Source organism: Lepus europaeus, chromosome 14 (genome assembly GCF_033115175.1).
Source record: "Lepus europaeus isolate LE1 chromosome 14, mLepTim1.pri, whole genome shotgun sequence".
NCBI classification, from domain to species: domain Eukaryota; kingdom Metazoa; phylum Chordata; class Mammalia; order Lagomorpha; family Leporidae; genus Lepus; species Lepus europaeus.
In genome coordinates, this window is record NC_084840.1 from 37,152,537 (window position 1) to 37,177,104 (window position 24,568).

General features: G+C 51.0%; 1 protein-coding gene across 4 annotated transcripts in view; it reads right to left on the reverse strand.

The window, feature by feature from the left end:
* Positions 1–24,568, reverse strand: part of SUSD4 (sushi domain containing 4) — a 129,191-nt gene that overhangs the window by 25,088 nt on the left and 79,535 nt on the right. For all 4 annotated transcript variants that reach the window (XM_062210437.1, XM_062210436.1, XM_062210434.1 and 1 more), the window contains 2 exons: positions 20,295–20,468; positions 17,740–17,928 (listed from right to left, as the gene is read on the reverse strand). In XM_062210437.1, coding sequence (XP_062066421.1) covers positions 17,740–17,928; positions 20,295–20,468 — 363 coding nt within the window. The remainder of the gene's footprint in view (positions 1–17,739; positions 17,929–20,294; positions 20,469–24,568) is intronic.

The following is a 24,568-nucleotide window of genomic DNA, read 5'->3' on the forward strand; positions in this document are numbered from 1 at the left end:
AGGTACACAGGCAGGGCTCCGAGAGGGACCAGGTATACAGGTGCCACTCCACACCAACACACCCATAATCACCCAGCTCTGCCTTCGGGACTTCTGCCGGCTTCTAGGAGTCAACAGTGCCATCGCACCAGCTGTACCCTGCCCGATCTAAGTTTGGGTAAGGATTCCAGGAACCGCATGAAACCCTCCATGCCAAAGTCACAGCCGTGTCCAAGGCTACCTCTGAGGCTTTGCTTTTAGCTCAGGGAAAAGCAATAAACACCAGGCAGCACATTAGAGGTTCCACTTCTGTTGTAACAACCCCGAAGGCTAATAAATGTGTCCACCAATGGAAGCAAATGACAGCGAGGCTGGGGCTTTGCTTGTTTCCAGGCAGGATGGAACACGGTGTTTACCTGCTCAGAGAGATGCGCTGACAGATCAAATTTAAGACCAATATTACCTGGGAGCCCTGAGGGAGGGGCTCTGATCTGCTTTCCACCTCAGAGTCACCAGATTAGGGTGTCCCTGAAGAAATACAGAATGCGTCTGATGACGGCTGTGAAGCTTCATATATAGACGGTTGCACATAAGAAATCGGCAGTGTGCCTGCTTCTGCAACCACAGGAAGCCACGGAGAGGAATGCAGGCGAGGGAGCAGGTGTAAAGCTGTGATTTATTAAGACAGACTTTTGCAACAGGGAAAGACTCGTGCTCAGCTCAGAAGCTGACACGTGTCTCTGCGCTCTGGTGAGGCTGCTCTTCTTTCTTTGCCACGACTGGAGCACCGGCCAAATCGAGGACCGTCCCCACAAGGCGAGAGTGAATCACACGACACCTGTGGTGTCACAGCGTTCTGATGTCTGTGAATCTTTTCCAGCACCTCATGGAATCCCCCTGTGGTCAGAACCCCTGATGGGACTCGGGACAACTTAACTTCTTTAACAATCAGGGACACAGATTAAAAAGGAGCTTGTGGGGGCCAGTGCTGTGGCGCAGCATGTTAAGCAACCACCCACAACACTGACATCCCATGTGAGCACTGGTTCAAGTCCCAGTTGCTCCGCTTAAGATCCAGCTCCCTGCTAATGCGCTGGAGAAAGCAGCAGATGTCCCGAGTGCCTGGGCCCCTGCCATCCATGTAGGAGACCAGGATGGAATTTGGAAACCAAATTCTTGGTTTCAGGCTGGCTCAGTTCTGGCCATTATGGGCATTTGGGGAATGAACCAATGAATGGAAGAGTTCTCGTCCTCTCTCTCCTCTCCCTCTCTGTCACTCTGCCTTTCAGGCAAGTAAAATAAATCTTGGTTAAAAAAAAAAAAAAAAGGAGCTGTGTCCCACAAGGTAATCCAGAAGGCTTACAGGTAAGGGAGCGTTTAGAGCTGGTCTTTCTGCCTGGCTCTGCCATCAGACATGATGCTGGAGCTCAAAGCCACCAGGGTAACCTGACGATTCCCAAACTCTCCTTCCATCAACTGGACCTTGGTGGCACCCTACAAACTGCAAGTAACATATCAAATTTTCTGAACCTCAGTTTTTCTCCACCGATTTTTTCCTTCAATTTTTGGTGCTTGCTTGTTCTTGCTATTCGCTGGCCCTAGCAGATGAGGAAATAAATAATTGAGTAGTCAGTTAACAATGGTGGGATGCAACCGTCAGGCTTCGTTCCTAGCTGGCAGCGAGGTGGGCGTGTGTGAGTGAGTGTGCGACTGCACCTGCTCACGGGTACCAGTACACACGGATAACAACCAACCACATCTTCTGCTAGCAAAAGTGTCACTAAGGTTTACATGTGGAATTAGCTTCAACAGTATTTTGTAGTGTTCTGCCACGCTTTTCTGACACAATGAACCCGAGAAACTGCCTTAGAAGACAAGGAGGGTGAAAACAGAGGGGGAAAAGAAATGTCATCTGGGAGAACAGGAGTGACTGCGAGCGGGAGAGCGGGAGAGCAGACGCGACAATCAGTGAGTCACCAGACCCTGGAGGCTGCTTCACACAGGGTAAGGAGCACTTGCTCAAAGCCTGGCTCGTGATGTCAGGCATCTGGCTTTCCTTTTACGTTATGTCCATTTTTTCCCCTAAGCTTAAGCTTCCATCTGCTGTCCAACAGGAATAATAATACCCACATTAGAGGGTTTTATTTTTTTAAGAATTAGAAATAATATCTGTACATCAGTGAGCACCAAGTGTCTGGCGCAAAGGAGGTGCTCAATAAACAGAGACAGCTGCTATTATTAGTGACACCGTGAGCCTTGGACCCGGAGACAAATGCAAGCAGTAATCACAGTAACAAGATTTAACAAGCACCTGCTGTGGGGGCAGTGGGCACACAAGTTCCCTTAACCCCAGCAGTGACTGTGCAGAGCAGGTGTTGTCATCAGCTCATCTGTACAGGTGCACGAGCCCAGAAAGGGGAAGTTACCTGTCCAAGGTCATCTAGCAAACAAACAGCAGAGCTGGGAGAGGCCCGCAGGCGAGGCTGAGGCCAGCAGATGTGCTCTATCACTGGGTCTTGCCCGGCGTTTTAAGTGCGCACAGAGCCAAGGCACAGCAGGAGCCCCGAGGACCAGGCGTGAGAGCAATGGTTCCTTTGTCTGCCAAGAGGTACATGGTACACAGTGGGGTTAGAGCTTGGAAAGCCTCTAAAGATGGAGAAACGGTGAGCAGAGGCCCCCAGTCTGGCTCAGAGGGCACAAGCAAGGTGCTGTGCCCTGGGCCAGAGGAGAAACTGGCTCAGCAGGAGCCTGAAGGTAAGAGATACAGGGAAAACCCGAGGAGTCTGCTTCTGCCCGAGCCGAGGCAGAGAGCACGTGCTGTAGACCCAATGGTGTCCAGTTCTTCAGCTGAGGTCCCAACCCCTGGTGCCATGAATGGGACTTTATTTGGAAATAGAGCACACTGCTAGCGTCCTCAAATTAGGATGAGGTCATACTGGAGTAGGGCAACCTGGCTCATGTCCCCTGAAGATGAGGAGACACACAGAGGGGAGAGGGCCCAGGGACAACGGAGGGAGAGACTGGGACCACACAGCTACAAGCTGAGGAACATCAAAGACTGTGGCCACTCCTAGAGGTGAGGAAGAGGCAAGTGAGGCTTCTGCCTGGAGTCAGCGGGGGAGCAGGGCCCTGCTGACCTGGCCTTCCGGCCTCCAGAGCTTCGAGAGAGCACCCTCCTGTGAATGGGAGCCACTCCCTGCGTGGGACTTTGTTACAGCAGCTGGGGTCCCTCCTTGGCCTGGGAGGGAGGCCCAGCCCTCGGGCCAGGAGCACAGGGAAGCGGCCAGCTGGAGCAGGACTGTGTCCAGGCTCATGTCAGAACGTCTGTCTGAGTGTCCAGACACCACGATGTCCTTGAGGCGCCGTGTGCATCAAAGCGGCTAACTGCTGAGAGCCACAGCAGGCACTAGAAGACTGAACCCCACATGCTCCCTGGGGAGATGTCAGGCATTCTCCTCTAGGGGCAGGGCCAAGGGAAGCCAGGCTGGTGACCCTGAGGCTCCTGCCACAGTTAACCAAATGGGTCACAGCGTCTTTAAAAATGAGTGCAGTGTGGAAAACTCCCTTTCATGCGCTGTCTGGCTACAGATGTACATAGGATTCTGAGCTCCACAGCTTCCAACCAATTTACTCCTCTTCTAGATCCAAAAAATTTCCATCAGAATAAGACATTTATAACACAAAACCCACAAACCAACGCAGGCGCAGTTGCTCACCTGTGATAACTTGAGCCAAGGACTAATTTTAAAATCTGAGTTTCAATATAATTGCCTTCTTTTTAAAATTCTAGCTATTCGTCTCCCTTCTTAATATCTGGACCTATTAAATCCCTTCCCACAAGTGGAAGGCAATGCATGGTATTCTCCTCCACTCGAAAGCAAACTGTCCAGAATGTGAGCAACGCACCCGGAGTTTCTTCACAAAACAAAGTTACGAGGAGAGAGCGAGCTACAGGCTGCAGCCCCCTTTTCCCTATGCCCTTGACTTCTGAGAAATCTGGGTACACTAACGTCAGGCGTCAAGCGTTTGCAAAACCAAACCCCAAAAGCATCCTCTGGTATAAAAAAATGGACACAAGCATTATGGTTCTATGAAAACACAAAGGACACAGGACACAAAGACCAACGTGGAAAGGTGTGCAGTCTGGCAGTGGTTAGGAAGGGACACGGGGCTGGGGGCTGCTCAGGCACAGAAGGAACAAGGCAAGACAGGGAGCGATGGCGCCAACCGCCCTGCCCAACGCTGCCGAGTGACAGCCCGATGGAGCCCCGGCGGTGACAGCAGGGATTTATGGCCTTTGTGTGCACCTGATCGTGAGAGGTTTTATTACTGTGCAATACAAGCCATCCAACTTCCCAGAAAGGAGAGAGGGAAATAAATCCTGCCTGGAGCAGGGATGGAGCCGATCGTCTAGAGTGTGAGGACAAACACTGAGAATTTCCCATCTGGACTGGCCATCTATTTTCTGAGTGTAATGAAGTCACCCTCCCGGCACCAGTCTGTGGCAATGGGGGGCGGGGTGGTCACAGCTCTGCCGTGCTGGAGCTCCGCGCTTCCTCCAGCAAGCTGACGCTGTCACATCACAGAGTGCAGCCCCCAGCTTGATTGTCTGTGGGCTTTTCAGACAGAGGGGGGACCAGAGGGCGGAGTGAGAACACATTCTGATGATGACCATGAGCCCCATGAAGCAAAGGCGCATGCTCCTCTCCCACTGCCCCTACCAGGACCCCCTGCCCCGCCCAGGGCTGGTGACGGCTTCAGGACAGGTGGCCGGTGCAGGTGAGAGCTGAGTGGAGCTGGGCTCCAGCCTGCTGGGATTCCCCACTCCGCATGTGTGTGGTGTGAGGAGGGGGTTTAGCCGAGTCCTTGGTGGGTGTCTTCTTATTTCTCCATGTTGGGGAGAAACTGCTCACACTAGGGAGGGTCCCCGCTTTTTCCCCATTTGGTGGAGAAAGGGTCATCTCTCTTCTTCCTTCAACCTCACTCTAACTTTCTGCACTTAAATGAGACTCAAAACAATGTAATTCTAGGAGTCTGGGAGAGACAGGGGGCTGACAGCCAAATGTTTTCACTGAGGCTAAAAGGATGGCCAGGTGCAGGGGCAGGACTCGGCCGAAGGGCTAGGGCCGGTGACCAGTGGCAGACTCCGGGAGAGGGGAGGGGCAGGGGGAGAACCTAGAACTACCTGCCACGCCAGAAGCCATCAAGTTCGAGAGATAGTCTAGGACTTAACAGCGGGGAAGCCTGAGTTTCAGTCTCCTTGAAAACCAGGAACAAGGTCTCCTGGTTTTTCTTTGGACAAAAAGATCAGTGCTTCTGATTCAATATAGAGGGGGAAAAAAGAGTAACGAAGTCTCCTGATGTCACGGCACAACCTGCTCTCGAGAACAAGAGAGACGAGTAAGAGGAGGAAGAAGCAATTACTTCTTGTAAAAAAGCAGGGATTCGTGCAGCCCAGCGATCCTGGAGATGACCGAGAAGGCTGGGGCCGCTCTGCTCTAAGGGACCAAGGGGACAGGAAACAGCACCGGGATGATTTACTGTGGCTCATGAGCCATCAATTAGCAGGATTGCTTGCTAGTTTGCATTTCCCTCTCATAAAACACCCTGCCAGGGTCACAGCAAGGTGGTTGTAACACTAACAGCACCAGAGACAGGAATTTTCATAGTCAGGGAACAAAATGGCAAAAAGACACATGGCATATGTAGGAACACACAGGCCCAGGTCTCAGGGTGCACGTTCAGCTCGTGGGCTCTGACCTCTGTTTGCTATGCTGGCTCATGGCACTAACATACCAGAGCGAGAAGCCCAAGGTTTCCCCCATGGCAGGCCCAGAGAACCCACATTTGGCCTCAGAGAGAACTGAAGATTCTTTTGATTTCAAGAATAAGATCTAGGGGCCAGCGCTGTGCTGGCATCCCATATGGGTGCTGGTTTAAGTCCCAACAGCTCCACGTCCAATCCAGCTCTCTGCTATGGCCTGGAAAAGCAGAAGAAAATGGCCCAAGTCTTTGGGCCCCTGCACCCTTGTGGGAGACCCAGAAGAAGCTCCTGGCTCCTAGCTTCAGATCGGTGCAGCTCTGGCTGTTGCGGCCATCTAGGGAGTGAACCAGCGGATGGAAGACCTCTCTCTCTCTCTCTCTCTCTGCCTCTGCTTCTCTGTAACTCTGTCTTTAAAATGAATATATAAACATTAAAAGAAAAAAGAATAAGATCTAGAAATCCCATAGGTATTGACCGAGGAAATTCTGGTCTCAAGGTTCTAAGGAGGCAGAGCTAGGTTACAAATCTTCATGCTTTATGCCAGAAAGCCCCTCCTTCCAGTAACTCCCGAAGCTGGCACAGTGGCACAGCGGGTAAAGCCTTAGCCTGGGACACCAGGATCTCCTTTGCTCACGAGTTTGAGTCTCGGATACCCCACTTCTGATCCAGCTCCCTGCTAATGCACCTGGGAGAGCAGAGTACGATGTGCTTTTAAACCCCTGTGGGACACCCAGATGGAGTTCCAGGCTCCTGGCATCAGCCTGGTCCAGTCCTGGCTACTGTGGTCATTTGGGGAGTGAATCAGCAGATAGAAGACCCCCCCCCCGGTCTCTCCCTCTCTCTGTGTAACTCTGCCTTTCCAATAAATCAATCGTCTTTATAAAAATCCTGAGTAGGAACACAACATGCAATATGCGAAGCAGCCTGACCTGGGGCAAAGCCACCTGGGGCCTCTCTGCTTCCCAAGGACCTCCTTGGGCCTCAGGGCCTTGAGGCCCATGGTCTGTAGCACCCCAGAGCATCCCCACATTTCCAACCTCGCAGGAACCTCTGGCATTAGCTGGAGGCAGAGAATGAAGGCATTACCTGGGGCAGGCACATAAGTCAGGAGCCCTCCTGCCACCTTCCCATGAACTGAGCCCCACTGCCCGGTCAAGCAAAGAAGGGGGAAAAGCCACCAGCCGCCTGCTCTTTGCTTCACTTCCTGCAGATTCAAGTTCCTACTGGCTTCAGCTGCCAGCAGGACCATAGGTGAGTCTGCAGGGAACAGGAAGGGCTAGCAGGGCTAACGGAGACCACGCTCCAGCCCAGCCAGTTGGTGCATTCCAGCAGCGGGAGGCTGGAGGGGTGGCATTCGGTGGCCAGCTGGTCACTGTGATGCTGACAGCTGAGGTCAGCAAGAGTTGGATGCCCACTAACAGTGGCCCCAGGGCTGGACCTGGGAAGGAGTTGGGGAGGGAAGAAGGAAGGGCAGGAAAACTCCCACACTGTCCACTGCGTGGTGTGGCCTGGGGACAACAATAGAGTGTCCCTCCCTGCTCCAAAACATTTCACATGACTTAGAAGAAGAAGACAACCACCCCAGATTACAGGGATGTGAATGGAGACAGAAGCTGCCCAGGGGTGGCTGAGGGGCCAGGCTCTCCCTGGAAGGCAGTGCAGGGCCGGTTTTGAACCTGTAGCTCACTCCCCAAGGCCAAGGGCTGCCGCCAGACCTGTTTCCTCTGTGTGAAGAGAATAAAGTGCCCAGGAGTTGTCCTGGGACTGAGTAAAGGTTATAAGCACTCCGTACCGAGACGGCCACCACCAACATCTATTTGCCGTGAAGGCAGAGAGGCCCCAGCTCCGCACCCCCGCTGTTGTCACTGGCCCCCCAGAGCCAGACAGGACAGCACAGCCTGTCCGGAAACAGTGTGTCTTGGTTAATAGCAGACTCAGAGTGTAGCCCAGACCACCCTTTCCAACACCATCTGCCTGCGGCTGAGGAAATGGACAACGCCGGGATAGAACCCAGGCCCTTGTGTCTAGCAGGTGTTCTGGGCACTGAAGGGGCCAGAGAGGCAGGGTCTGTCACCGGTGCGGGTGCAGGAGGTGTAGGGGCTGGGCTGCTGATGAGCCGGTGACCTTGGCTCTCTGAGCCTCAGCCTCCTGCTCTGCAGCTGGCACCACACTTGCTACTCGTGACTGTCACTGGGATGAGAGATCACGTCACAGAGCCAGCTCCCAGTGCCCGGCATGGAGTGGGCATCCAAAGACAAGCGTCTGAATCACAGGGAGCCTTATCATGGACAGGTGCCACGTGGCAGCACTAGAAGAACAGGGAGAAAGGTGGCCTTTTCTGTCCAGCAGTGCCCACAGCAAGTTCGGAGGACTGTTCCTCCCTGCTCAGGAATGGGTGTGGGGGAGGGAGACAGAGTGGCAGGTGCCTTCCCCACACAAGGCACCTGGGTGGTGCCAGGGCCTCAGGATGGATGTGGGAACTGCAATGAGCTCATCTCTGCTGCTGCCAATTCATCGCTGTCAGTGGGTGCTGGGGTGCAATGTGGAGTGAGCTCTGTTTTCCAGAAATCAATACAAGTTGCATCTCCCTGGTCCAAAATCCCAAAGCCCAGAATGCCCCAAAATCCGAAATGTTTTGAGCACCGAGGTGACATCACATGTGGAAAATCCCACACCATGAGACTTTATGTCATATACAAAATTGTTGAAAATATTATATAAAATTACCTTCAGGCTATGTATACAAAGTATATAGCAAACACAAAGGATTTTTTTATGTCAGTTTGAGTCCCATCCCCAAGATAGTTCATTATGTATATGCAAATATTCCAAAATCTGAATTTCAAAACACTTCTGGTCCCATGCATCCTGGAAAAGAAATACTCAACCTGTATCTCAGGACCACGGTCGTGAGACTCCTGATGTGACTGTCCTCCTGTCATTTCCCTTGTCCCACGTAAAATGCAACACAGAAGAACTGCCAGTGAATTGGGTGGGTGGGGGGGAATCCCATCCAATGCTTGCATATTGTGGGTCTGGGGCATGAGGGTGAGAGAGCCCCGTCCTCCTCCCTGGGAGGCAGAGAGGAGCCAGGAGGAGGGCACAGCTGCCCCGGGAGCCTCCCCAACTTTGCAGGGGATAAGTGGCCTGGTGACACTGGACCTCAGCATGGACAGTAACTTACAGCAGCTTCCTGGGCACGGGCCCAGACTCCCTTCTGTGCTATGATTTTTCCATTTGTCAAATGGGGGCAAGCTGCCTGAGGCGGGCTATCATGGGCACCTCCTGTGTCATCCCCTGCAGCCTGCCTCCCAGGGGGCCTCCTAAGGCAGGCAGGGTCTCTCCTGTGATGAGGCCCAGCGTCTCAGCTGCGCTGTTCCTGTTCCCTACATCAGAATCCCTTTGAAGTGCGGAGGCACTGCCAAGTGAAGGCAAGATTCCTAGAGGGAGAAAGCCCGGCAGGTGCCTCTTACAGCAGGTGTCTCTTGTACCTGCACGTGTCTGGACTGCGGAACACAGGGGCCTGCAGATGCAGCTCTGGAGCTGGGAGCCCTCACGTCCGAGCTGGCTTGGAGTTCTGATCTCAGGTGGGAGCCTTTCAAGTTATTTCACGTTTGGCCAAACAGGGCTCCTCACTTTCTCACTTTTGCTCCTTTCCTTGTAAAAGGACCTGTGAGCGCAGGAGGCTCCTAGGAGATCACGCTGCTGCACTCGCTCTGATTGAATCTGACACGGTGAGCTGAGCCCTCCACCTGTGCTCCTGGGAGCTCCGAGACAAAGGGCAAGGGGGTGGGGGACCGAGGTTAGGGCTTTGTTGAATTTACAAACAAAAAGTTTCAGATGTTCGGCTCCTAATGGGGTCTGCTTTGCCTGTTCCTTCTGTGAAAATGCCAGCCTGGGGGAAGCTGCTGCCCAAGTCACTGCAGCTTACACACATGCAGCTCCTAGAGAGACTGATCCAGCATTGGGAAAAAAACACAACCAACCACAGCAACCTCCCCTGGGGCCAACCCCACACAGCAAGAAGTGACCGCCTCACCTGACCAGCCCAGTCTGTTCAAACCCCGAGACCTCTCATTAAAACCCCTTCTAGGGGGCCTCGGGTAGGGGACAATCCCCTCTGCCCCATGGGAGCAGAGACCTCACGTGACCCGCCTGAGCACCGTGTGCCCAGGATCTTACAAAATACTCAGCACAGAGGCAGGAGTGCTGATGGGAGGAGTTCACGAGTCTCGCAGGTTTTGGTTTAAAATAACGTCGAACACCGACTTGGGTTTCTTTCATTACAAACTCTAATCTCACGGAATGTTTGGCTGGTGCTTTCTAGATTCAATCTCTTCTTTTCTTTTTTTTTTTTTTATTTTTTTGACAGGCAGAGTTAGACAGTGAGAGAGAGACAGAGAGAAAGGTCTTCCTTCCATTGGTTCACTCCCCTAATGGCCGCTACGGCTGGTGCTGTGCCGATCTGAAGCCAGGAGCTGGGCGCTTCCTTCTGGTCTCCCATGTGGATACAGGGCCCAAGCACTTGGGCCATCCTCCATTGCCTTCCCGGGCCACAGCAGAGAGCTGGACTGGAAGAGGAGCAACCGGGATTAGTACCTGGCACCCCAACCGGGACTAGAACCTGAGGTGCTGGCGCCGCAGGCGGAGGATTAGCCAAGTGAGCCACGGTGCCAGCCCAATCTCTTATTTTCTAGAGAGCTCTGGAAAGGAGGCCTTCTGATTGGACGACCTCGGTAATCTAGTTTATCAGTGAGAACGAAAACAGGAATCTTTAAGGGGATGGAAGCTATAACCAAGGACTCCGAATAGCAAGGTTGTGTTTCTTCCCACCTCGGTAACTGGCTCCAAGATGCAGAGTCACATGACCCCAGCTGTTGTGAGCCAGTCACGTGAGAGAGCTGCCTCCAGGAACCCCTATGTGCAGGCCCTCTCAACACCTGAATGTGAGGAGGATGTTGCGGATGCTAAAGGCTTTGGCATGGTTTCTGCTTTGTAGGGAGAGAGCTGTTCAGAGCCAGCTTCTGTGCAACCACTGCACAGGGTCTGGGGGATTCTGGGCAGGTGGCCCCTCCCCCCGTCTCGGGGGTGGGGGATGCAGATGTGTGCATCCCTGAGGCCATCGGCCGCACGACTACTTCACTTATTTTTATGCCACATTCCCATCCTTCAAACCCCGGGGCTGGCTCCTCTCACTCACACCAGGGCTCGCCCCCAGGCTGATGAACTCTGAGTGGAGAGTACAGTCCTCCCGTATGCATGAGATGTTCACTCTCTTCCCAAAGCTCAAGTGGAGACAGACAACACGCTGTTTGGTCTCCAGGGAAAATAAACAAAACTGCCACACGTCCCACAGTAGAAATTTCCACCTTTTATAAAGATCTAGTTAGTTATTTGAAAGTCAGAGTTACAGAGAGAGGAAGAGAGAGAGAGAGAGAGAGAGAGAGAGAGAGAGATATTTCATTTGCAGGCTCACTCTCCAGATAGCCACAACAAGCAAGGCTGGGCCAGGCTGAAACCGGGAGCCAGGAGCTTCATCCAGGTCTCCCATGTGGGTGGCAGGGACCTAAACACTTGGGCCACCCTCTGCTGCCTTCTCAGGCCATCAGCAGGGAACTGGATTGGAAGTGGTACAGCCAGAACACAGAGCAGTGCCCATATGGGATGCTGGCATTGCAAGTGGCAGTGTTACCCACTATGCCACAATATTAGCTCCAAAATTTTCATTTCACAATTGTATTATCACCTACTAGAACCATCCTCCCCCCTTTCCAAAAGGAAAGACACCCACAAGTTCCTCAGTACAAGCAGCAGCGTGTGTACCAGGCCGCCATCTGTAACAATGCTCTTCTCTCTGGAACTTGTCGTCGTGTTCTCCCCACTAGACTGTGAACTTTTCAGAGCAAGGAATTACATCCTGTTCTTTCTTTGCAAGCCACCAGTGTCCAACTCAGTGATGCTCTGGGCCTGGCAGGCATTCAGTAAACACTGCTGGTGACATAACTGAATTCTTAGAACTTAGAAATGAAAAATCGCTCACATTCATTGTCAAAGTTTTTTTGGTTGGTTTGTTTTGTTAAGATTTCTAGGATTCAATGTGTGTGTGCGCATGCAGGACAGAGACAGAGAGGAGAGCCTCAGAGAGAGCAGGCCTGAGAACAGAAACACCCGGGTGAGGAGGAGCACTCGAACCCCAGCAGACAGGCAGACACACAGTGACCCACAGAGCGCCTTCCAGGTTCAGATATGCAGAACTTCAAAACGCTCATGGAGGAGTGGGCACTGTGGTGCACCTGCTTAAGCTGCTGCCTGCAACTCAGGCATACCATAGATATGGAGAGCCAGGACGGATCCTGGCTGCTCGGCTTCTGATCTACCTTATCCACCTGGGAAGGCAGTGAACATAGCCCTATTACTTGGACCCCGACATCCTTGTGGGAGACCAGAACAGAGTTCCTGGCTCCTGGCTTCAGCCTGGCCCAGCCTCAGCTGTTGCAGGCATTTAGGGAATAAATCAGCAAGTGGAATCTCTGTCTCTGTCTCTCCCTTTCTTTCTGTCACCCTTCCTTTCAAATAAATAAATAAATAGAAATGCTTGTGTAAAATGGAATTAAAAGATAAATTTATTTTGGTGCAAAAAAAGGGGGTTTGAAATCCATGCACACTAGAGGTCTTCAAAAAGTTTGTGGGAACGCATGCTATGGTTTGAAACAATCTGGCTCCCCAACACATGCACACATTTAAATCCTGAGACACAAGTACTAAAGAGGGTGGTGGTGTGGGGGGTGACCGTGGAGTCTGTGGGCAGTGACTGGAATGGATTACGCTGCTGGGCTGGAGCGGGTAGAAACACGGTGGCTTTACAAGGACAGATTGCACAGACACAGGCTGGGTGGGCTCCCTGTCTCTCTGCCTCCTGACTCACCACGCAGCCCTCCCTCCATACCAGTTTCGCCAGCCACGGCCCTCATCAAATGCCAGACCAATGGCTGACCAAGGCTGAGAAACTCCAAGATCATGAGCTGGGATAAACCTCCTTTCTCCCTGAGTAGCTTCTCTTGGGTACTTTAGCTACAGTGGCAAAAAACTGCCTAATACAATGCATGCTATGAAAAACTATGGATTCAACATTTTTTGCAACAACTTTAATTCCAGTTTTTTTCATGGGCTTTTTGAAATACCCTTGCATCTCCATCTGCTTTACAACACTGTCATCAACATACTGTTTCTGGCTTTGCTATCCAGGGGCTTCGTCCACACATGGCTATGAGGGCACACACGTGCTTCAGGCCTTTCCTCAGTGAGACAAGTGCAATGGCACAGCTGATCTGCACCTTCACACAGGGACTTGGAACCCTGGTCACCTCCAGTGAAGGTGACGACGGCTTTCCTTCCAAATTACTCAACTCCTCATGAGCCTGGCATCATGAACGGGACTGTTTGCCTGTGATTCTGACAGCTGTCACTCAACCCTCAGCTCTCACAAAGCACGCTCCATTCCACTAGGGGAAGGAGTTGTCATGTGGCACAAAGGGCTCTCATGCAGCAAGAGCAGGACGGTTGCCATCCTGCAAGGTGTCAGAAGCCTCATCTGTAGGAGACCAGCCTCTCTGCTTCACCTGCTGGCTACAGTGAGTCTCCACGGGTACGCGGGGACCAAGGGGCAGGACCACGTGCAGCCGTCAGAGCTCAAGGCCACCTAGGGGGCAGCAGGGCCTCCATCTGCACTCATAGTCCCCTCACCTGGCATTTCTTGGGGAGGACAACTAAATTGGAATGACAAATTCTTTCCTAGGCAATTTAACTATTTTTTTGACTCATGGCTATAAAAATATCAAATTGTCTTCCCTGTTGGGCTGCAGGATGATTAGAATGAGTTAATGAGACGAGGTGCCTTGGTGACTAGCATGAAGAGCTCTGGAGCGACAAGACCCCTGCTCAGGTCCCCGCCTCACCCCCTCCCAGCCATGTGACTCGGGCAAGCCACTGAAACTTCCTTTGGAAGCTTAGGCTTGCTCACCAGCAAAATGGGGTTAATACAGTATCTGCCTCAGGGGGCATTACAAGGATCAAATGAGTTGCACTTTGGTCAAGAGCCTAACACATACACGGTCAGCTCTGCAAATCTGTGGTGACTCTTATTACTGCTCCGTATTCCCTCCCATTACCTGAGAGTCACTCTTGAATGAACGAAGCTAAGAATATGCAAGAGAGCAAAACAGCACCTGAACAACCAAAACAGAGTTACCACGGACATGCATAAAAGCTGGGACCTCTCATTCCCAGGCAATCACACCAGGTCCTCATTTACCGTGGCTTTACACACAACACTGAGGGCATCAGTGGCAATGGATTTGAAGGGCCACTTAGTATGTGCTGGACACTTCACTAATTATCACTGGGTTTATAATCCTGCTGAATCCTCATGGTCTCACAAGATTAAATATAGGGTCCGGCGCCGTGGCGCAGTAGGTTAATCCTCCACTTGTGGTGCCGGCATCCCATATGGGCACCAGTTCTAGTCCTGGCTACTCCTCTTCCAATCCAGCTCTCTGCTATGGCCTGGGAAAGCAGTAGAAGATGGCCTAAATGCTTGGGCCCCTGCACCCACGTGTAAGACCGGGAAGAAGAACTGGCACCTGGCTTTGGATCAGCGCAGCTCCAGCCATTGTGGCCATTTGAGGGGTGAACCAATGGAAGGAAGACCTTTTCCTCTGTCTCTCCCTCTCACTGTCTCTAACTCTACCTCTCAAATAAATAAATAAAATCTTTAAAAAAAGATTAAATACATTCATTACTCCCATTTTACAGATGAGAAAATGGAGGCTAAGTGACTTGCTCTGGGTGACAGTGATCAAGTAGGAGACCCAAGATGTGAACTCAAGTCAGTCACTCCAATGCTAGCCAACACCATAAATCAATACCACTGCACTGCCTCCATGAGCAGCTGGTGGTTGCATCTCCCAGCTCATAGTGGGCTTGAAAAAGACTTGAGGTGAGGGGAGAGTTGGACTGATAAGTCGCCCGAGAATGACAGGTACAGGGACAGCTGATGGATTCATACTGAGTGAGGGAAGGGATTAAAAAAGAACTCATTGAAAAAAACTGCTGCAGCCTACAGTCCACACCCTCTCATTGTGGGGGTCAGAGCACCATAGTGTATTTAGAAGACCTGGATAGCACCATGTACAACTATGGCATCTAGAAAAAATCAAATTTTTTTTCTAGAAAATGGTGGTGAGGGGGTGTAGGTACTATGCATTTGACTTAGCAGTTAAAGATGGAAGTGCTTGGGTTTGACACCTGGCTCTGGTTCCTGATTCCAGGCTCCTGCTGATGCAGGCCATGGAGGCAGCAGTGACAGCTCAGGTGATGGGACCTGGCTCCCACCTTCAGCCCCTGGCCCAGCCCAGGGCTGCTGCCGGCACGTGGGAGTGATCCAGCAGACTGGAGAGCGGTAGTTAGCTAGCTAGTTCTTCTATCTGATCTTTCTCTCCTTCTGCCTATCAAACAAAAAATCATTTTAATGGACAGATCCCATTGAGACAGTTAATCTATGTGGAACACCTTACAACAATATTGCAAAAATAAGGCACTGCCTTAAAAAGAGATATGCAATTAAAGCTAAGAATTAAATGTCAACACTGGATAACTTAATTTTTTTAACTTTTTAAAATGATTGTGTTTATTTTTGTATCTGAAAGGAAGACAGATAGAGCTCTCCCGTCTGCCAGTTCATTCCCCACATGTCCACAACAGCTGGAAGCAGGCCAGGCTGAAGCTAGAATCTCAACACTTCGTCTCATTCTCTTAGCAGGGACCTAAGCATTTGAGACATCACCTGCTACCTTCTGGGGTGCACTTTAGCAGGGAGCTGAATCAGGTGGAGAGATGGGATGAGAACCCAGGCACCCTGACTCAGCCTACAGGAGTCCTGGGTGGCATTTTAGTGGCTGCACCAAACGCCTTCCCATGGAGAAATGTTTACGAATCCTTACCTCCTATTTTTGCTCATTGCTTGATTTAACCCTGTTTCCATCAAGTCTTGGACAAAGCAATGCTTCAGCCCACTCTGCCCCTCTCAGTGTAGATTTACAGCTTCTGTGCTGTTAGCCAGGGCTGCACGCAAGGGCTCACAAATTCCGTCCCATAATTTAAACGGATGCATGCTGAATGAAGATGTAAACACTGAGGGGACACGGCGCGGAGTGGCTTTCCTGGAGCAGCCAGCCAGCAGCCTGGGCCTTCAGCCCTTTCCTCGGCCACTGCTTTGGCCGGCACCGGAAAGCGGACATGTGGTTAAACCAAGAGACCAACCGGAAGCCACTCCCTGTCTATAACCCCGGATGGTTCCCACTCAATGTCGGTGTGAGCTATGCCTCTCCACACCACATTCTTCAGGATCCACACGAACAGTAGTTTCAATGTCAAGCTTATTAGGGTCTGGCTGCCCAAAACGCATTGACCAAATCTGGAAAGTTATTAAAACAGCCACCTCCAGTGGATAAAATCAGAACAATGCTATCTTTAAACTACTCTCTGTTTCTGGGAATCGCAAGAAGAAACCTCCAGGAACCAGGAAAAAGGGCCCACACAGGTGGCCCACGGTTGCCTCGGCCCACTGGGGTGCCACAAAGCACAAAAGCTGTACCCACTGGAAACGGGGGATGAGCTGGTGCCCTGAGCAAATAAAAACACAGGACCCTCAGTTGTATGAGTTTCAGATAAAGTGTGTTTTTAATCACAGGGAATTTCTACATGGTATTTAGGACAGACTCGTATTAAAGAATTATTTGTTGTTTATAGGAAATGCGAATTTAACTGGGAGCCCTGTAGTTCATCTGACTTATCTACTCTGGGCTCCAATCACCTAGGGGATTTGGGACAGGTGGAAGGTGGAGAGTAGAGGCTCCAATGACTTGCCTGGGGGTATAGCAAAAAGAACGGCCCAGGCCTGGCAGGCTCGCTCCCTTCCAGCCCACTCTCCACTCTTCCCCAAGGAGGCTGCATGGCTCTAGGCAACCCTGCTCCAAGTCCATGTTTTCCTTAAATAATGTCTCCTCTGATTCCTATGAGCAACAGTCGCCCTCCCCAACACACCTTCCCCTGACATCCTCCAGCCGAGGTGCGCGCTGTAGACACTGCAGACTTGTCAGAACTCGTTTGCTTCACAGTCTATTGTTTGTGTTTTCATTTTGCAAGCAAAGCTGCAAATAGGCTTTGAAGGGGCTCTTAGGTGAAGTTCTCCCTTCCTTTTTTTTTTTTTCCTCCTAAATTTCTGTGTCCATAGCTACCCCACCATCACCACCAGCCACTGCATTCAGATGCCAAGAAGCAAGTCAGTGTTTGTTCTCTCTGGGCATAACCTCAAGCTGTAAGTTAAAGCAAGGGGTGAATCAGTAAGCCCGAATAGCCTAGCAAAAGATAGTACTGACTGTAGCCCAAAGTACTGCCTTACTGACGGTAATGGTTGCCCTGTGCCCCTCACTACCGATCAGTGGTCTTTAATGAACCGCACACTACCATCAGATAGATTTAATAAAACCAGGGAAGAAAGAATTGGTTACAGGCTTTCAATGGTGTGTTTGCAGCAAGACAGCTAAGCTATAAAATGTGTGGAAATATGCAAGAAACATGGACACCACAAGGAAAGAGAGGGTGAGGTTAATAATGCTGTAACACAATCTGTTCTCATTCAGTGCAAACAAAACTAATATTTGGAGAGATAGTCTAATCAACCTTGCGGCATTTTGCAGCTTAATCTTTGATACCCGCAACTTTTTATATCCACTTTGCTGGCCTTGAAGCCTAAGATGAAGAAAGCCAGGTTTTACTTCTAGTTCTAAGCACGGCTTCATGGCAGACGATCCCTGCTCTGGAAGCGGCTGAGAAAAGCGTTCTCAGGGCACAAAAGTGGCTGCTCACCACACTGCACAGCTCTTCACTGTCCGCTGAAACAGCCAAAATACAACTTCCGAAAGCGTAAGATGTGTTACCTTCCAGAGCAAGGCACTGGGGGGGGCTGGACGACCAGATGAGGTTGTGGGAGCACTCGAGATACTCGGACCCCTCGAGCTTAAATCCGGGGAAGCAGCGATAGGCGATCACAGTCCCCACTGGGAAGGAAGTCTGGAACTCGGAGATGTTCACGTAGCCATTAGGAGAGGCCAGAGGTCTCAGGCAGCCTGGGGAGGGGAAAGCAAAAGGACAGGCTTCACTCGGTCACCTGTGTGCATCCGACAGCCAAACACAGCGACGGGGCTCTTCAGCACTGCCCCTAGCAAACCTGGTGTTGCTTCCGAGGATGGCAGCAGTGGGTCTGACGCCGCCTCCTTGATCTACTACCTACTCTGCCTACCACGCACGGACTGGCTTTCTTATTTGAAAATGGCACCAAGAGGGCCAGAGCAGTGGTGAGAACTGGCAAGCATGGGCACAGACCAGCAGAGCTCATGGTGAGACCAGGAGGTTTGGCACACCCAACCACCCCACGTCCACCATGGACCGCACCTGTGAAGGCACAGAGCTCGGCCATTTCTCGAGCTCCCGTGGCCTTAGATGATTCTTTTTTCTTTTTTTCTGAGCTGAAAACAGACCATGTTCATGGCCCACGTGAAGTGTGTTGTGGGGGAGGGGAATAAGCAGAATCCATCACTGAGAGGAGAGACAAGCACAGGAGCCTCGAAGCGTGGTTTGCAGGAGTTGGCAGCAATGACTAGGGGCCCTTTTGCAAAGAAGGAGCTGCAGTGCTAAACTACAAGTGGATAAACCAGTCTCTCGGGTTTCAGAGAGCAAGAGGGGCTGGACATTGCTCTCCCAAACAAAGCTACCACCAAACAAACAAACAAAAAACACCTTGGAGTAACCCCTTCCCCCCAGCCCCAAAGGAGATGTGTGCAGTGCGTACTGGCGGAGAATGAAAGATAAGCTCACTTGTGGCTGGAGACAGCCTGTCCTAAATATAACAGTAGAAAACTGGTTTCAATTCAATACTTCGATGAGCTTTCCATTTGCACTTGTAGACACTAGAGAGAAGGCTGCCAGCCCCTGGATCTACAGGTGTAAATGAAAGTTATGGAGTGAAATGTCACTCATAGGGCCAATTACGTTCCACCAGGGGATCAAAGAGGTGTCAGGCTGGCTGTGCTGTGCAGGGCCAGGGACCCTCCTAGGGGACACTGGATGCTGAGCAGGAATAAAAATGAGGCTGGGGTTTGAAGACACACAACTTTAAAGACTGACTGGACAGCCCTTTCTTTGGTTGCTGCTGTTGTCAACATTGTAGGTCATGAAACACCACGGCTTGGCTGGCATCTGGATGAGGCTGGGGGCGTGGGGCGCAAGAGTGGCCAGACACAGCCACAGAAAGCCCGTGTCTGAGTTTCTCAGGGTGAGGCTCCGAGACACGCACCTTGGGGGAAAGAAGACGGCTAAAGAAGCCCGTGGCATTGAAGCGGCACACGGGGAACTGGAGAGGGAGGGATGCCACAATGCGGCTGTGGCACGCCAAGGCAGAAGTGCTTTTCTGGGCCACTGCTCTCGTGGTGCTGGGAGACTGGACCGGATCAGTGGTCACCAAATGGGGATGAGCTGTCCAACCCAAGAGCCAGCTGGTGCTTTTGTAGACAATCTCCAGAAATGTAAACAAACCGTGTGTCTCCTTTAAAAAGTAACCCAGGACGTGCTAAGGCGCCCGGGCAGTATCTGGGGCGCGAGGCAGGCAGAGGGTGGCTGGGCTACCTCGATCCTGCTCTGAAGCCTTTTGTTCCTTCGGCTGGCGTGGAAGGAAACGGTTTGTTTCCGACGACGAGGTCCACAGAGCAGTATCAGAGTCTGCCAGCTGTGATTCCCACGCACAGAGTTCACGTTCGTCTCAACTTTAACTTGCCAGAGCTTCGGGAGCAAAGAAAATCGCTCTCCTTCTCCGTCAAGTTATGAATTATGCATTGGTGTCCTGGTGCTTGGGTCCAAGTCATGTGTCAAAAAAATAAAACCAGAATTAATGTGAACTCAAGGGCTTATTTTCACAAACAGAGCCTTCTATGTTGGCCCAGGCAAATTTAAAACATGCAAGGGGATAAATATTCACCGTGTGGCTTGGATGAAATTTGATTATTTCCCTGCTCTTCATGCATTATAAAAAAGGGTAACATTATTAACAGAAAATCGCCTCCATCCGATTGGCTTTAACTACATTCTCACCAGTACTGACATAAGCATAAGTGTCCTGTTATTTCATTAACTATAGGACTATAACAGCTCCTCCCTACACTCAGAGCCTGGTTCCAGTCTCCTAATTCTTCACGTGTTTTTGATTTTTTTAAAAGGGCACATCCAAATAAGCCGAAGAGTGAGGTCTTTTCCACTTACGCCTTCAAACTGGGTGTGGGCCCTGAGCCGATGACAGGGGGTGACAGGGAGTGATGACGCCAAGAACAGGGCTTTGGTCATCACAGGGAAGGCAGAGCCAGGTCAACACAGGACACACGGCCCTGTTCCCCCCAGCCTGTCCCAAGAGGAGATCGGCGAGACGATGGCTTCCGCCCCGTACCTTGACAGATGGGGAGGTTATCCCAGGTGCCGTCATCGCGACATAATGAAACCATGTTGTACAGGTCGGGGTAGCGGATCTTGAATCCTTCGTGACAAGTGATGATTAACTTATCTCCGTGGCGGTATGTTTTGTTATGAATCTCGGCATCTTCGATTTGAGGGATACGGCAATCTGCGACATCGGGAAAGACAGACGAGAGTTTAGGGATTGAAAACACTTCACAGCTTCCTTTCAGGCCTGGTCGCGAGCTACGTGGCAATCTGATGGACGGTATCTTATCTGTCACTGGGCTCACGTACCAAGGACCAACAGCAGAGCCTGCTGCCCGGGAGTCGGGGGAGGGGCTCAGAGGGCGGGGATCCAAGCTCCAACACAGCTTTCCTGCCAGCCACACGTCACACTGCACAGTGGACCTTATGAGCAGCTTTGGAAACAAGTGAAGAAAGGTGAGAGGTGGGGAGTGACCTGGGCGCCCTGCACGGTTCAGTCCCTGGTGCGTTTGTACAGGGTGCACAGCACACGGTGTAGCCACCCAGTCAGGCCGCCTCCGCCACGCGGGCCAGCCTGTGGTTAGCATTTCCCAGCCACCTTCTCTGGTTTTTGAAAGACAGTCAAGAAGAACAGCACATACTGCTGCCAGTGTCACAAAGGCTCAGAGCAAACAGCCGCTTCCTCGGAATGGTGTCACAGCAGAGCACCTGTGTCCAGGAGGACAAGAGCAAGGCTAGGGGTCAGCAGAGGGCCACTGGGGCAACAGGAGCCCACCCAGCAAACTCTCAAGCAGTTGAAGAAAATGAACAAATAATGATGATCTGCTCCTAACTTTCTGGACAGGCTGCTTACTCCTTGCTGCCAAGGGGGACCCTGATTCCCTGGCCCCTCCCAGCCAATCCCACCTCCCTGAAGTCACACTGGCCACGGAGCATCTCTCTCCATTTCTGGTGGGCACATCTCTGTTTAGTGTCTGTGACTGGATACGCATATACGCGTCTAAGCATGATCTATCAATGGCCTACCGATAGGTTCCAAATTTGCTGTTTCTTTTTTTTAAAAAAAAAAAAAAACTTTTATTTAATAAATATAAATTTCGAAAGTACAACTTTTGGATTATAGCGATTTTTCCCCCCATAACTACCCTCCCACCCACATACCATCCCATCTTCTACTCCCTCTCCCATACCATTCTTCATCAAGATTCATTTTCGGTTATCTTTATATACAGAAGATCAACTTAGTATATACTAAGTAAAGATTTCAACAGTTTGCACCCATACAGAATCACAAAGTATAAAGTACTGTTTGAAGAATATTTTTACCATTAATTCACATAGTACAACACATTAAGGACAGAGATCCTACATGGGGAGTAAGTGCACAGTGACTCCCAATGTTGACTTAACAAATTGACACTCTTATTTATGGCATCAGCAATCACCCTAGGCTCTTGTCATGAGCTGCCAAGGCTATGGAAGCCTCTTGAGTTCACAAACTCCGATCTTATTTAGACAAGGCCATAATCAAAGTAGAAGCTCTCTCCTCCCTTCAGAGAAAGGTACCTCCTTCTTTGATGGCCCGTTCTTTCCGCTGGGATCTCACTCACAGAGATCTTTCATTTAGGTCTTTTTTTTTGCCACAGTTTTTTGGGTTTCCACTTGCATAATAAATCTTAAAAGCATACTGAAAAGTTCATATTATCTTCAAGTAACCTAGCTTCACCTGAGAATAATTGTACTAAATGTAAATGGTCTCAACATCATTTATTAAAAAAACAGAGAACATCAGATTGAAAAGCCAGACCCAACTACATACCGCCTGCAAGCAATGCACTTTAAGTACAGAAATACAAACAAGTTAAATGTAAAAGGAAGGAAATGGTTACATGTGAACACTAATAAAAAGAAAGTTTGAGTTGTAACATTAATATCAAAGTACATTTCTGACTAAATAAAATTACCAAGAAAAACATCACTTCATAATGGTACAGGAATCAATTTATCAAGAGGATATAATTATAAACATTTATACACCAAATAATGGAGCTCTTAAGTATAGGAAGCAAGAACTGATAGAACTTCAATGCATAAAGACAAGTACGAGGCCGGTGCTGTGGCTTAACAGGCTAATCCTCCACCTTGCGGCGCCGGCACACCAGATTCTAGTCCCAGTTGGGGTGCCGGATTCTATTCCTGCTGCCCCTCTATAGGCCAGCTCTCTGCTATGGCCCGGGAAGGCAGTGGAGGATGTCCCAGGTGCTTGGGGCCTGCACCCACATAGGAGACCAGGAGAAGCACCTGGCTCCTGCCTTCAGATCAGCGTGATGCACTGGCCACAGCGGCCATTGGAGGGTGAACCAACGGCAAAAAGGAAGACCTTTCTCTCTGTCTCTCTCTCTCACTATCCACTCTGCTCTTTCTTCAGGTTCCACTGAAGGTCCAGGCCATGCAATCAGGGAAGACCCTCTCCATGGAAGAAGAAGAAGGCTGGGTGTCGGGCCCTCACCAGCGAGGGTCCAACGCAGTCATGACACGGTCACTGTTCATCGGTTCTCAAGGAACTTTTACTTGTGGGGGCAGAAGGAAAGCGGGGAGAGGAGAAAAGAAGAGGAGGGGCCGCGGCGGCGGCCGCCAGCTGTTTCTTGGTTTTTTAAAAAACAAAATCCAAGAACAGTGTTTTTTGTTTTTTTGTTTTGTTTTGTTTTGTTTTGTTTTTGACAGGCAGAGTGGATAGTGAGAGAGAGAGAGACAGAGAGAAAGGTATTCCTTTTTGCTGTTGGTTCACCCTCCAATGGCCACTGCGGCCGGTGCATCACGCTGATCCAAAGCCAGGAGCCAGGTGCTTCCTCCTGGTCTCCCATGCGGGTGCAGGGCCCAAGGACCTGGGCCATCCTCCACTGCCTTCCCGGGCCATAGCAGAGAGCTGGCCTGGAAGAGGGGCAACCAGGATAGAATCCGGCGCCCCAACCGGGACTAGAATCCGGTGTGCCGGCGCCGCAAGGCGGAGGATTAGCCTGTTAAGCCACGGTGCCGGCCAAGAATAGTGTTTTGTCAGTGAGAAACTTCTCAAGGCTGTAAAATACAGTAGGTTTGTCACCCATGCTCCAAAGCCCCTTAGATCCACAGTCTGGCTGGCAGAGCACAAATACTGTAGTATTAGCAGCCTTCCAGTGGCTCAAGGAAGCCTCGGCTCCTAGGCACTGAGGCTGGGAACCCTAGAGTGGGTGGGAAGGAGGGGAAGGAGCAGCAGCTGGTGGACGCAGGGCCCCACCAGCTGCCGATTGTAGCAGCCTCAACAGTGCACATTCCAGAAGCCACAGGGAGGGGCTGGAACTAGGTCTACTGGGAGTGGCAGAGATCAGCAAGAGCAGACTTCAGAAAACAGGATAAAATGCTGGGAAAGACTCAGGCACAAAGGGGCCTCCCTCGCAGAGGAGGGCCTGGCAGCTGGGGAGTGGAGCCTTGTGCGAGGCCTCCGCGGTCAAATCCTTGGGGGTCCAGGTCTGCCTGTGTCTCGGCCTTTGCCACCACCCTGAGCTGCAGAGTGGAGTCATCAGAGACCCTGCTTTAGGATGCCCGGAACTCCGTGCCCTCAGGGGCCTCAGCACAGCCCGGCAGCTCAGCCTTCCCAGGGGACCCATCGCCAGGCCTGCCCTCTGCCCAGTCTCCCACGCAGCATCCTGGCTGCAGACCTGCACCTGGCTTCAGTCTGACCTCTTGGTTTTGTGTTTCTGTCTGTGGAAAGGGCTCTTACGACTCCTCATGTCCAACCAAGAGTTTCTCTGCTAGAGTCGCTGAATTCCCCCAAATCAACCCCAGGGTCATCGTGACTGGAGTCACAGGATCCCTGACGATTCTTCACTCATCACCATTGCCTTCTATTCAATGGAAAATACGAATGACAATTTTTTTCAATGGCGCAGTGCAGAAATTATTCACAGCAAATAAAAACACATTTCTCAAGGCATGCGTCTGAAAAGTCTTAGCTGTAAGTAGATCCTGGGGCAGTAATCTATTTGTCTAAACAACTATTCTTGTGATTGACTTAAAACTTGCTCAGGTATTAGGGGGAATACTCAGAAGGTGGAGCTGCGGCGAGGAAAGTGCACGGCCAGGATGCCTGTGTGGACGCTGTGGACACCAGACATTGGCTGGCCGGCAGCAGAGCGCCCGAGCCTTGTTCTGGGGGTGGCTTCTCAGCATCACATCTGCAGCTTTTTTTTTTTTTTTTTTTTTTTTTTGACAGGCAGAGTGGATAGTGAGAGAGAGAGACAGAGA